The 13,116-nt window shown below is 38.6% G+C and overlaps 2 protein-coding genes across 3 annotated transcripts; both read right to left on the bottom strand.

The window, feature by feature from the left end:
* Positions 1-1,623: 1,623 nt before the first annotated feature.
* Positions 1,624-3,372, bottom strand: LOC135626707 (dormancy-associated protein homolog 3-like). 2 transcript variants are annotated; one of them, XM_065132230.1, is made up of 3 exons: positions 3,172-3,372; positions 2,874-3,050; positions 1,624-2,007 (listed from the first exon to the last, which is right to left on the bottom strand). In XM_065132230.1, exons 1-3 carry the CDS (start codon positions 3,287-3,289, stop codon positions 1,880-1,882), a joined length of 423 nt encoding a protein of 140 aa, XP_064988302.1. In that variant the 5' UTR covers positions 3,290-3,372; the 3' UTR covers positions 1,624-1,879. The 2 variants fall into 2 exon arrangements, with proteins under 2 accessions (XP_064988302.1, XP_064988301.1); XM_065132229.1 differs by having other exon boundaries at positions 2,874-3,053; positions 3,172-3,371.
* A 1,363-nt stretch (positions 3,373-4,735) lies between these two features.
* On the bottom strand, positions 4,736-9,998 carry LOC135627139 (uncharacterized). The gene is made up of 2 exons (XM_065133132.1): positions 9,870-9,998; positions 4,736-5,459 (listed from the first exon to the last, which is right to left on the bottom strand). Exon 2 carries the CDS (start codon positions 5,438-5,440, stop codon positions 5,096-5,098), a length of 345 nt encoding a protein of 114 aa, XP_064989204.1. The 5' UTR covers positions 5,441-5,459; positions 9,870-9,998; the 3' UTR covers positions 4,736-5,095.
* Between the last annotated feature and the right edge of the window lie 3,118 nt (positions 9,999-13,116).

A 13,116-nucleotide genomic window follows, 5' to 3' on the forward strand; every position in this document is an offset into this window, starting at 1 on the left:
AGTAACTGCATTGAATTATCAGTATGTTTAAAACCTAAAGAACTGACAACCATTAGAGGTTGATTGTAATATTCTATCCAAAAGGTAGCAGTTGATTGCAATGGGATATTCCATGACAGGGTGAAATAGCAATATTCTTCGATATCAGTAAGTTGATCATCCATTTGAGACATTGATTAAGGCAATAAGATGATAAACCTCAAATGAACCATGGTCATTTTGTCATGACAAAAGACATAAAAAAATACAAGCTAATTATAAATTACTCCCTCTAATTAGTTAATTTTAGTATCTCCATCCTTATAATTTCAAAAGTCACGTTAAGATTTCTATATTTATAAAAATAAAATATCTAATCCTATTTTTTGTCAAATTATGTTAATAAAAATATCGTAAGATTTACCGCTAAGCACTGACTATGCATCACTTCGATTTACTTTTAAGCATATGTGATATTTCAATTAGTAGAATGGACGAAACAAGAAACAAAATTAAATGTTTCACTTTTGTAAGTATAGAGATCGTAACTTTTGAAAGTATACATATCGAAATACTAAAGATAATTAATTACATAATATAATATATAATTAACTCAAAAAATACTTTAAAGCAACATGACAATGAAGGATTTATATATTAAATATATCCAACCAAAATTTGAATATGGCTTAAACTAGACACTTCTCCTTGAGAACCAATTAGATTTGTATCACAATTCCTCTTACCAGTGACTACCACATTAGAGTTGAGGGAATACTATAATACAATAGTCATACAATTTTGCAATGATCAAATGAATGAAATAAATCAATCGAGTGGGTCTTTGTTTAAGAACAAATCTACATATCATGTACGTCCTTCTGAATACTATCATTACCTAAATTAGATGAAATAGTACAACCATTGATTCATTTTTATATTCACTTGAAAGAATGGGATAAGAAGCATCTTTCTTGGTCTTCATACATAAACAAACATGTAAACATTATCTAACATCTTGCAAGTATATGCACAAGCATTAACATAGTCCAACAAATTAGTATTTAGATTCATCAAGACTTCAAACATTACCTAAAATGAATGTCACATGGAACAAAGAGTGCTGGAAAAATTTGTATATGTAGTTATGTAATCAATGGCTCACTTGTTGGTATAGAATAGTCAATCAGTAGCAAATTACTACTTGGAAATAGAATAGTCAATCAGCAACAAAAAAATTTATGCTTTGAAAATAAGTAACACAGACAAAGTTGCATTGAGATGTAGAGAAATGTCTTAATCAAATGCACTTGCGTTGGTCCTCCCTTTTCTCATGATGCCTGCTTTATAAGTAACATTAAGATTCCCTAAACCAGAAGTCTCACTGTCAGGTGCTAAGTCTTTATTCGAATAGGTGCCCCCCAGTCCACCTAACTGACAAGATCTCCACATTTCATCTTTGTACAGTTTTAGACCTGGAACTTACAAATAATTGAAGAACCTTACATCATTAGGATCTCTCTCATGAGAAATTGAAAGAGAATTGGCACTATGCTTCATGGATGTTCTGATCCAATATAAATCATATAAGCTATATATATATATATATATATATATATATCCAGAAAATGCATTCACCAGTGATTAACATGCAAAAGACATCATAACATAACAAGTGGCACTAACAACAAAGGAGCAAACAGCCTCCCCAACCCTACACTTAAAGAGAGCTCCTCTATGGACTCTCACCCCCTCCACACACCTAGAATTCTACAAGCATCAACAAAATAGGTAGGACATCAAAGAAAGAAACCCTGACCCTGACATGCATCTCTCTTTCTCCTGGAGAAGGTTAGTAATCTAATAAGAACACAGGAGAGAAGAGGGAGCTCAGCACAGCTCAAACCTCATGAGGAGCAGCAGCATCCTGTGTTCCGACACCCACCATTCCTCCTCCTTCTCCTCGTCCCACTCTTTCATAAGCATCAAATGGTGATTTCCTCTTAAATCTGTTCCACTCCCTGCCTCCTGGTTAGTAACACCAGGAAAGTACTCGGTCAACCCTAATATGCTAATAATATTTAGCTAGATTCACTATATCTTCACGTAATCTAATCGTGCTTATAACAATACGAGATGTTACATCATTAAGCAGTAAATAATTCTAAAATGCATGTCGGATGGCACCAAGACAAGAAAACGAACCTACGTCATCATGTCCAGAGAGCATTAAACAAGCAACATATGTGTCATCACAACTCTCTCAAGTGTGAGGCTACTGAACATTGTTAAAAATTGGTACACTAGAGGTAGATATATTCAAGCATATGCAATCTTATCATCAATCTGCTCCTAACAATTCAACACTTATTAGTTTTGGATTATTATTCTTGTATGAGAAGGTCGAGATGATCCACATATACCCTGAAGCTCCAAACTCTTTATAATGGATCAATTACATATTATTCCCTGTAATTAATTATCTTTAATATTTCGATCATTATACTTTCAAAAGTTACATTAAGATATTTATTCTTATAAAATTAAAATATTTAATTTTAATAAAATATTTTTTTTGATTTTTTTTAATTTTGTGAAATTATCGTTTAACATCCATTGATCCTAGTATAATTTTTAAAAGTACAAAAATTGAGATGCTAAAAGTAGCTAATTATAGAAAATAATTTATAATTAGCTCCTCACGACAAATTAAGATTGATTCAAGGTTGTTAGTAATATATGTTACTTCTTGATGATTAAATACCCTAATTAACCTTGCAAGGATGACTACGTCGGGTCACAAGCAAGGGACAAATAAGTAAAATCGAGAGAATATATTCCGGATTATCCAAAATGCCCTCCAGATTACCCTGATGAAGACACGAAACCCTCACCGGAAAAGGGGGAGATGGGGGGCGTAGATCCCGCGGGCGAAGCCGGCGGTGTGGCATTCCCCGGGGACGGGCACCCGGCCGGCCTCTTGATCATGATGCTCCGCGTCACCCGCACTGCGACCTCGTCGCCGCCGCCGGTATCCGATCCGGCGATCCCTCGGCCCGCCGCCGCTCCCTCTGCTGCGGCACCACATGATGACCATCAAAACCGTCGAACCAAAGGCATCGCATGAAGGGGCGCCTCGGATCTGAGATCAAGTCCAAGAGTAGGAAGAACCAAAGAAAGAGGAGGCGAGACCTTTGCCGCCGGAATTGGAGCGAAAGCCGAAGGAGGAGTGCTTCCGGAGGCGGCCGAGGCCGGTCTCGGGGCGAGGCCCGGCGAGGGTGTCGTCCCAGAGCTTGTCGAGAAGGCCCATAATCCGCCCCCGAAATCACGGAACTGCCCCTGAGGAGAGCTCAGTGGTGAGCAGCCCCGCCGATAATAGATCTCTAGTCGAAGAGGAGAGGGGCATTTATAGAGAGACTGCGTCAAGGCGATAGACCGATCTGCACCGTCGATTTAGATCAGGATAATGACGTGGCGTGAGGAAGAGACCACCGTACAGGATAAGATCGGCTGGTTCGTGGGTTTGTTCCTGTGGATTGCACGAAACACGCTATTGACAGCATAACTTATGGAACGAAGACGCGTCATCTGCAGATTACGTGGCAGCTAGGCACGGGTTGAGGACCAATGGGTAAGTTCGTGGGCGAGCGCGAGGGAAAGGGCGAGAGAGGAGAGATGTGGCAGGGAGGTGGGGGCCAGCGGTCGTACGAGTTAGCATGTAGCATCACGTGATGAGAGGGATGGGATCTGATGCTCGGCTTCACCAGAAGAGAAGACAGCAAGTTTATCTTGACACGTGTTAAACTTTTTTTGCTTTTCTCTATGAGTTAAAATAAATGACATAATTGAATTTAAATTTTAAAAAATAAATAAATAAGAAATAAAGGAAAGTTAAACTATCATGTTCTAATTTAAAAAAATCATTATATAAAAACTTTAACAGTTGATCGTAAGATCATAATTTTAAATCTCGAAAAGTTTTCTGTCTGTTACCCATTACAATAAAAAAAAAAAAAAAATTCTTTTTGTATGAATACCAAATATACTTTTGTGCTCACGTCCAAATTCCCTTCATCGACTAGGTTTAAATTGGAACAGTGTTGGAGCACCTCACAATGGAATGGATTCACGGGCACAGTCACAGTCCGTATGTGCTAAGAATCCAATGTCCTTGGCGAGCAAAACACCTTAGTAAACAGGGAATAAGCATGGCTTCCACGAGAATAAAGGGAATGGATTCCCTACGGTGGCTGACACATCGCACCGAATTCTTCATCTTCACTGCATGATTGTGATGGTTCCATCGTCTTCCCCACGCCATCCAACTCTCTTGATGGGGGCAAATTATTATTACGCCAATTATGATATGATATATACATCACTTTTGTTGATTACTGTGGGGTGTTTACGTGCACTTCCGAAGCGAAGTGCGTAGATGTTTCCAGCTAAGAATATATGGGATGTGGTGAGAAAGATGTTTCCAGGGTTGAAATTATTGGGTGTCGCAGTCTGTCTTCAGAGGTGTATGGCGTCTTGTTAGGCTGTGTCGTGAGATGCCAAGACATCAAGAAAGCAGCAGCACAAATTGTCTTTCGTATTAATTCAGATTATAATATGCTTCATGGTAAAAGTTCTCATGAAATCAGCCTCCAGGCTGTTGTCATACACCACCAAAAATTGGCCAAAAGGAACATATGATGATTCTAGAACTCATTAAACCAAAATGTTGATAGCGGAAATTAAAAAGGCTTAATCATATCAAAAACCAAATGACAGGATAACTTTTAAATACTTTGTTATTTTACAGTGACATCTGATACCTGTCACCAACAACTGGATCCAAAAAAGTGACATCTGCGGATTATTGATATGCAACTCAGGAACTAGTTAAAGAACACATTGTTCTTAGCAGTCCAGCTCTAAAGAGAATCATTTCCAAGTGAGCTAATGAACTACTCATGTTCATAAAATCGCTCTAGTTCATTTTCATCCCCATCTTCAGAAGAGCAATTGCAATTAATGACAAATCTCATGGCAGACTGTTCCAGTGCAATGCCTCGATGGAAAGTAGCATCATAAAGCAGAAATGCTCCTGGGATATACTCAGGAATAGACATCAAAGCAGCTTCACACCAGCATCTCGGACGGAATCTATGATAGCCTTGACCTTTCCATGGTATTTCTGTTCCCTCTTCAAGAACACAGAAACAGCAGGGATACCCTTAAGTAGCAGACGCTCGCCAAGAATCTTCCCAATCTTGCTAGCTGCTGCAACATCTCGTGTGGACTCCATGACTGGCCTCAGCAACTTTTCCTTTGAGCTTGCTGAGGCAGCAACAGTAGCCGTAGGGGTGTGGACGACCTGGGTGCTGACATATTTGTTAGAGAAATGCATCCTGAGCACATATGGCTTAAGGTACATGATGATCCTTGGTGGCCTAACTGGAGGAGGAATAACCATAATTGTAGTAGCTGATAACCTAAAAGGATAAAAAAGAAGCATTAGATTCTAAAACTCATACAGCACATACAAAAAAATAAAAGAAAAGAAAAAGGAGGGAATTTGTAAAATGGATGATCATCTGATCATTTAGTTGTGCACATCTCAAAGTACAGAAATGCAGTGAGATCTAATTTAATAGATCAACATGTAAAGAAGAGATGGAAAATAAAAGAGAGTTCCAAACAAACTTGACAAGGTTTCAAAGTCATGTTACTCTCAACGGTAATATTTTTTAGCATTATATTGCACTGATAAATGAGGTCGTGTAACTACAAATAGTAGGCCTAACAATGCTCTAGTTTCATGCTGAAGCTTTCAGATATTTAGTGCTATAAGATGTCACAAGACCTCATTAGGACTTCTGATGTATACCTAGTTTCATGCCGAAGCCTTCATATATTTGGTTCTATCAGATGTCACAAGAGCTCATTAGAACTTCTGATTGTAAACCTATTTTCATGCCGAAGCCTTCAATACCTGTCATCTGATATTTATTTGGGCAAAATAATGCATCGCTCTCAGTCATAAGTAGTCGGAGAGATCATGGAAGAAAGAAAATCTAACTCACAAGCCAAAATGCATGTAGGTCTTAAACAATTCATGTGTTATCAGAATATTGACGTAAAATATTATCAGATATGGATACACAACAAGTACGTTATATTTCTCAGCCCCTCATCATAGGCACCAGTGAGATAACCATCATGATGCTTAATCTTGGCCAATCCTAGCGTTCAACCAGTTAATCAAGCCAGCTCCAGCTGCTTTTATTACTAATCCCAACTGATATCAAGCCAGTTACATAGATTTGTCTGATCTCACTGGTACAAGAAATCTGCAAATGACCAGAGGACATGCCTACTGCTTCTAAAAGACTGGTGTAGTTAGACTTAAACCTCTCTGTATTTCAATTAAAAAGGGACTGGTCCATGGTTCAATTCAAGTAATGTGGACGAGTGTTGCTTTAAATCATATGACCAAAACCGATCCCAATCTTATCAACCTTGGTTGCAAACTTTAAAAAGAAGATACCAGAGAGAACATTCAAGACAGCTCTAAACATGGCTAGAATCAATGGTAAATTTTCAAGTAGAAACAACACTAACTCAGACCAACAACAAACTATCTTATTCACACACTCCATAGACAAATTAAACATAAGTTTAATTTTGATGAGGTCAATAAGTTTTTGCTATATGCACATGTGAGATTGCAATCATAATATTTGGAGGCATTGTTCCCCATGATTCAAGCCAACTATTTACAAAGTTACGATGCAAACCAATGCAGACTAGGAGCTCAAGCAAAGTAAAATCAGGTTAGCTTTAAGTTTAATATAGTCTTAGTCCAAATTTAAGTTCTAGAAGAAGTAGTCTAATTTTTCTTGTTCTTCCCTTCCACTATTTTTTACTTTTTTTTACAATATAAACTTTATACTGCCATTTTGTGATTGGGGTCCAAACAGGTGGTTGACATAATCTCTAATCAGGAACCTTTAAACTTAACAAATTGACCTAAAAGTTAAACAGATGGGTATTATTAGTTTCATGAGATGCTGATTGAGTTTATGTCCAACCGTCACATAGTCTCTAGCTTTGATGACCAAAGGTTTTTGGGAGATCATATGACAGTTTCAGCCATCGTCTATATTTTTCTTTCCCTTCTATCTTATGTTTCTTCCTTATGAACTTCTGTACTTTTTTCATGTACTAAATTGTGATAACAATAACTTAATTTTGCAACTACGGTTTCTTGCAAAGCTTTATGGTGTTAGATTCTCAAGGGTCAAAATTTATCCAAGTAATAATAGTGGATGCCAAAAGTTTCATGCAAATTAGAAGCATGGATTATATCATCCAAAAACAATTTTATAAAGCTTTTTACTGAGGATATAAAGATTATCTTAAATATGCAAAGCTTATATGATGGTGACCTCAAATAGCAAGGCATAAAATACTGGCCGATACTGATTGGGATGAGCCGGTATTTATGGATCTGACAACCAATAGAGACATGGACTGGACAATTTTGCTCAATTTGGTTCAGTTGAACTGTATCGCTTGGTAAGCTTATGGTACCAAGCTTATCGGATAGAAAAAAAACCAGTACAGGATGGTAAGCCTACCGCTTGATACTGATATTCCCTTTAATACTAACAATAATCATGTAGTTTGTCTTTCTCTTTTTATTTGTCTCTCTCTTTCTCTCCTCAACCTCTTCCCTACGTCATCACCATGTCTTCCTAGAAATGTGCATCACCACATCCTCCTTCTCTAACTCTCCTTCCTCCTCCTCCCCCACCTCCTTGTCCTCCTTCAGATGGACCTGTACCAGTTGACATATGGGTGTACTGAAACATGGTATATCCAACCATCTTGGTATTGCACTGATCCACCCAAGAGTGTTATCTTAATGGGATTCTTTACCAATATAAGAAAGCAACTAGCAACCATCCCATGCTAGAGTGTGACATTAGTTAGTAGTAGTGTAAAAGACGGGTTTCTTTTTTTTGTGAAAAAGATGGTTAAATGAAGAATAGCTAGCTTTGGCCAGGCTGGAAGACACAGATACAAAAAAGGCTTCAAAATATTAGTCTAGCTGCACACTATAAGATAAATCAATGTGACTTATGTATTTTCTCAACTCTCAAGAAAACTTGATGCACATAGATAGGTAAATGCACATTATAGATACAACCGACCTGCATGAGTCATAAGTGCTTTTAAGGAGATATATAAATTACCTGCAGATAGGTCAATGAAGATGGTAGTGCATATCAATTGTAGACTTGTGTTGGTAGAAAAAACAATAGCATATGCAATCAAATGTCAAGTTGTTAAAAAGAAGGGATGTCCAACTGATAATGGAAACTTATGCAAAATGATTTTGTACCTGCTGTTATCTACTGAAAATGGAATATGTAAACACAAACTTATTATAACATAGTAGATGGCATATAAACCACATTAAACCTCAAATCAATCATATTAAACCAAGAAAAAGAACCATTAAAGATTTTAATTCTTCATATTTTCACGATGGACTTCTGTTCATGTATTCTTTTTGCTATTACTCATCTTCTCACAAACATGATTAGCATGTTCTTCATAAATTTCCTATGTACTTTCGAGCTCTACGTCTATTATCAACTAATAATGGAATATGTAAAAACAAATTTATTATAACATAGTAGATGACATATAAACCACATTAAACCTCAAATCAATCATATTAAATAAAGAAAAGAACCATTAAAGATTTTAACTCTTCATATTTTCACGATGGACTTCCGTTCATGTATTCTTTTCGCTAGAACTCATCTCCTCTAATACATGATTAACATGTTCTTCATAAATTGCCTATGTACTTTGGAGCTGTACTTCCCTTAAAGAGTTGACTGTCAAATTAGATGAAACCTTAGGAATATTTGCCAAAAGATTTCTCTACTCTCAAGTTGAAGTGATTATACCTTTAAGGAAATAGCTATCAGACTGGACGAGTTCAAGAGTAGGTCATCTCTCATATCTGCATTAGATTTTAACTCAATTCCCATAAGAAATGTTTACGTCTTATTTTCCTATGTAAGGTTTTTGGAAACCCTTCTCCTTGATATCTCAAAACTTCTAAATATCTCCAAATAACATTCTTAGCCTTCAAAGGGAGGGATAGACATGTTCCTAAATTTGGTAAAGAGATTCCATCTTCAAGTCATGTTCTGTATCATGATCTACAAGATGATGAATAGAGAAGACCATCAGATAAGCCAGCATAAAAGGTTCTGATCTTTGTAAAAGAATGCCACTTCTTTTCATTATTTTCATAGTGAAAATGCCTAATTGAACAGTAATACTAAATAATCAACAAAAGCAAATTCAACGAAGATGCTATGGCACAAGCTAAAAGTCCAGCGCCCTAAGCTCTGATGAAGGTAATAACATCTTCCAATGAAAAATGATTTACATAATTATCACTTGAAAGCAAGATGATTGTGGAACCAATAGAACTGAAGTGATAACAGCGATAACCCTATGCCGCAGCAAGTTGCCCCCCCACAGTTCCAGTATTACGAGAACTGAAAAGGCTTAATAAAATTACTAAAAAAATAAGCCAAAAAATATAAGGGAACACAGTCGTGCTTCCTCAATTTACAAACCTATGGCTCAAGGAATCACAACTAGGGGTCAGTTCCAAACAAGTGAATTCAGACAATCACAAATCATCACAATGTCATTCCAGATTTCAAGCAACCACAACATAACAAGACGTACGAGAACGCCCAACAAAAGATCATCTGTGTCTAATCTCAATAAAAGAGATCATTTTGAGATCAATCTAGTGATGCAATGACTGAACTACACAAGATTTATAAGAATGAGAGAACACCTACGAAAGAAATCGGGCGGAGGGACAGGAGCGGAAGTAGCGGTCGGCGGCGCCGGCAGGGAAGTCGAGGCGTGGGAAATTAGGGAAAACCTGCGCGTGGAGTGAGGCCGACGCCGAAGGGGTGGCTTTTAAGAGATGGAGCCCGACCCGTTAGCCCTTTTAAGAGATGGAGAAGCAGTAGAATCGATTCGGTTCGGCTTCAGCCCGAGCCCAATGGCCCGATCCAATTAAACCGTACGGATCCAATTCGACCAAAATAACTCGTCCAAGCCAATTAAAACCATACTCAAAACTGATTTGGGTGGGTCTGATAGATCCAAATATTAAAAGAAAAATCTATCAGAAGACTCCCCTTTTCTTCTTCTTGTACGTTTGTGGCATTTGTTATTTCTCCAATTAAGAACTTCTTTTCTTGCTACAAGTTCTTTCTTCTTTCTTGTTTCTCCATTAAGATCAAGCGGCCTAAGATCTGCTTCAACCCCCTCATCTCTGAAGCAGTTCCTTAAACTAGCTGGATGGGATGGAAAGGTCAAAAGCCATTGCCCGGTTTCTCCCCTTTCATCTCCTGCTTCGATCATGTGAATCTAAAAGTGTCCTTCCTCGTAATCTTTCACGTAAAAAAGCATCCAATTCCAAGGGGTTGAGTGCTTGGCAAACACACAGCAAGTATCCAGCCACAATCCAAGGAATGCAGGTGTATCGATTGCAAGCTGGTTTCATTTTGGTGGAACAATAATGACACCTTGAACACTCTCCATTGCTCTTGTGCTCGAATAGGGCAGTCCAAATCATGCAACCTTCTTTAACTTCATGCAGTGCAGTGGAAAAATATACAGTGACATGAATGCTTGCCTGCCCACTACCAACTATCCTCAAATGCTACAAAACACAGGAAGAACGTATGAAATATGACAAGAAAAGCTGTGTTTATGCTACAAAAATCCTTTTGTTGTATGGAAATATCATGCTAAATACAGATTGTATATGTGTTGCATAAAAAGCTTTTCACCTTCGTGGTAACACACATGTGGGGGATGATGGATGATGTGATGTCCGTCATACTCCGGTGTTGGAGAACAGCCATAACTCAGCAACAGAAGTTACTCACTCCGAGCCACATTTATATATATGTCTCTCTCTGTCTATATTTATATATATATAAATATATCTCTATCCATCCATCATTCTATGTGTCCATCATATGATCTTGTCCATACGGCTTGTGACTCACGCAACCCCACCGCTGTGTCTCTTGCAAACTCCTCCACAGCTCAATCCACAGTCCATTACTGACGCCAGAAAGAGAGGGAGAGAGAGAGTGTATGTGTGTGTGTTAAGTACCTCACTCACGCCCTCTCTTTTCTTCCTTTTGTCCTCTTTTTATTGTTTCGATTCCTGCAATGATCATATATCCATTTGCAACCTCCATTTTCTTGCCAAAATCTATCATTTTTAACCATTATTAATTCTTTTGTGAACATATATGAGAAGCATAACTAAATGAAACATATATAAGGTTCCCTCATACTTTAATTGTTTGTAAAGGATCATGACGACTGAGTTTGATCATTTAATACGTTCTTATTCTTTCAATTACTTCAGTATAATCTTCGACATATAATATATGCTATACTTGAGAGTAATTTGGTTGTTGGAAACTTTTTCCAAGGATGATGATGAAAATGTCGACGCAAAAAGACAACCAACTATGTTGCCTAGTTGTCTAAAGGTACCACTACATGATGGGTTAAACTAAGATAGATTCCAGAGATAATGTATTCTACTTTACCCTGTCCTACTTCTCGTTAACAGTTACTTTCTTGTCTTCTCTTTGTTTACAGATGAGCAAAGCTCAAAGCCATCATATGTGGAGCTTGTAATGCTGTCAACCTCAGCTTCATTGACATTGATCAACATATATCTAGTGTTTTGCATGATAACAATGTGTATTAATTACATATGTGGGTTGTTTACTTGTTTGTACATCTGACGTGCATGTATATATATATGTGTATGCTTTGTGGGGAAGAAGGTGAAGTGTCACTTGTTCTGTGGGAAGTATTCCTACAGACTTCAATTCTTCTATTAATATGGGAGTGAGGAATGGCCTACACACCATTCCCAGCACTACTCAATTGCTCCTCTCCGGCTCTTCCTGTAAACAACCCCAATTCGAGAATCCATCTCTCTCTCTCTCTCTCTCTCTCTCTCTCTCTCTCTCTCTCTATCTCTCTCTCTCCGCTTTCTTATAAATTGAGGTGCCTACTCTTTCCCTCGCCATCCCTCAAAGAGCCCCAAAGCTGAACCAGGCTGCTTCTATGGTGAGGCAGCCCTTGTTGGAGAAGCAGGGCACGTGCAAAGCCTCTCTCTCTCTCTCTCTCTCGCTCTCTCGTCTAACTCTCCATCTTTGCACGTGCTCCCCTTCTCCAACATGGGCTTCTCACCTCCTCCATCTCCCGCAAACCAACTCGTCCTGCAGGTATGAGAAAGCGGCTTCTGTATTCAATCATTTATGTTCTTGACTTGTTATAGGGTGATCCATGGAATCCTCGAAAGTGTTCTTTCTCCTGTTCTCCATGGGAAGATCTTACCAACTCAAGAACATAAACAAAGACATGCATGCGCCTCTAAATCTCCTTCTTCTTCTTCTCTACCTTATTTGGCTTCTTGTGCCAAGGCAAATTAAGATGAATATATATGTATCGTATAACGTAGTTATATGTAGCCCATGTTTGAGTTGGTATCGAGCTTGAGACGAGTTTCCGAGCACCACTCTGGGTAGTGGCCACACGTGTTACGTTGGCTGGCGTGGTTTTGACTGTTCCTGTGAAGCTTAAATGGGAGGAGGAGATGAACAGGGAGAAGTTATTGCACTGGGAGAGGGAATAAAGAGGGGACGTGATGGTAGGTTGTGACGCACACGCAACGCACGCATCACGAGACAGAAGCTGTGGAGAAGAAGCAGCAGCAGGGGGCGAGGGTTTTCCGGGGGACAGTAGGGTTTTATTCCCGAAACAGGAGCGCGAGGGATTCTCGGGGGATTCGGTGCTGGTTTTGATGCACTGATGTCCTCAACACAGACGGTGAGGTAAAACACCCCCAAAAGCTTTTCTCTGGCTTCATGGGGAGTGGCCGGTGATGAGATAAATACAACATTCCACTTCGTTAACCATGGCCCCGCTTCTGCTTACAAGTCTGGGACGTCGGTGGCCAAAAGATCCAAAACCTGGGAAATAATTCCTCAGTACGAA

The sequence above is a fragment of the Musa acuminata genome, chromosome BXJ2-11 (genome assembly GCF_036884655.1).
Source record: "Musa acuminata AAA Group cultivar baxijiao chromosome BXJ2-11, Cavendish_Baxijiao_AAA, whole genome shotgun sequence".
In the NCBI taxonomy this organism is placed as follows: Eukaryota; Viridiplantae; Streptophyta; class Magnoliopsida; order Zingiberales; family Musaceae; genus Musa; species Musa acuminata.

Excerpts from the sequence above, each read along its gene's own strand:
- LOC135627139 (XM_065133132.1), bottom strand. The coding sequence starts at position 5,440 with ATGGTTATTCCTCCTCCAGTTAGGCCACCAAGGATCATCATGTACCTT.
- LOC135626707 (XM_065132229.1), bottom strand. The coding sequence starts at position 3,289 with ATGGGCCTTCTCGACAAGCTCTGGGACGACACCCTCGCCGGGCCTCGC. Across the intron at positions 3,054-3,171 it reads CTCCAATTCCGGCGGCAAAG|CAGAGGGAGCGGCGGCGGGC; the intron begins GTCTCGCCTCCT and ends GTGGTGCCGCAG. Across the intron at positions 2,008-2,873 it reads CCCCATCTCCCCCTTTTCCG|GAGGCAGGGAGTGGAACAGA; the intron begins GTGAGGGTTTCG and ends GTTACTAACCAG.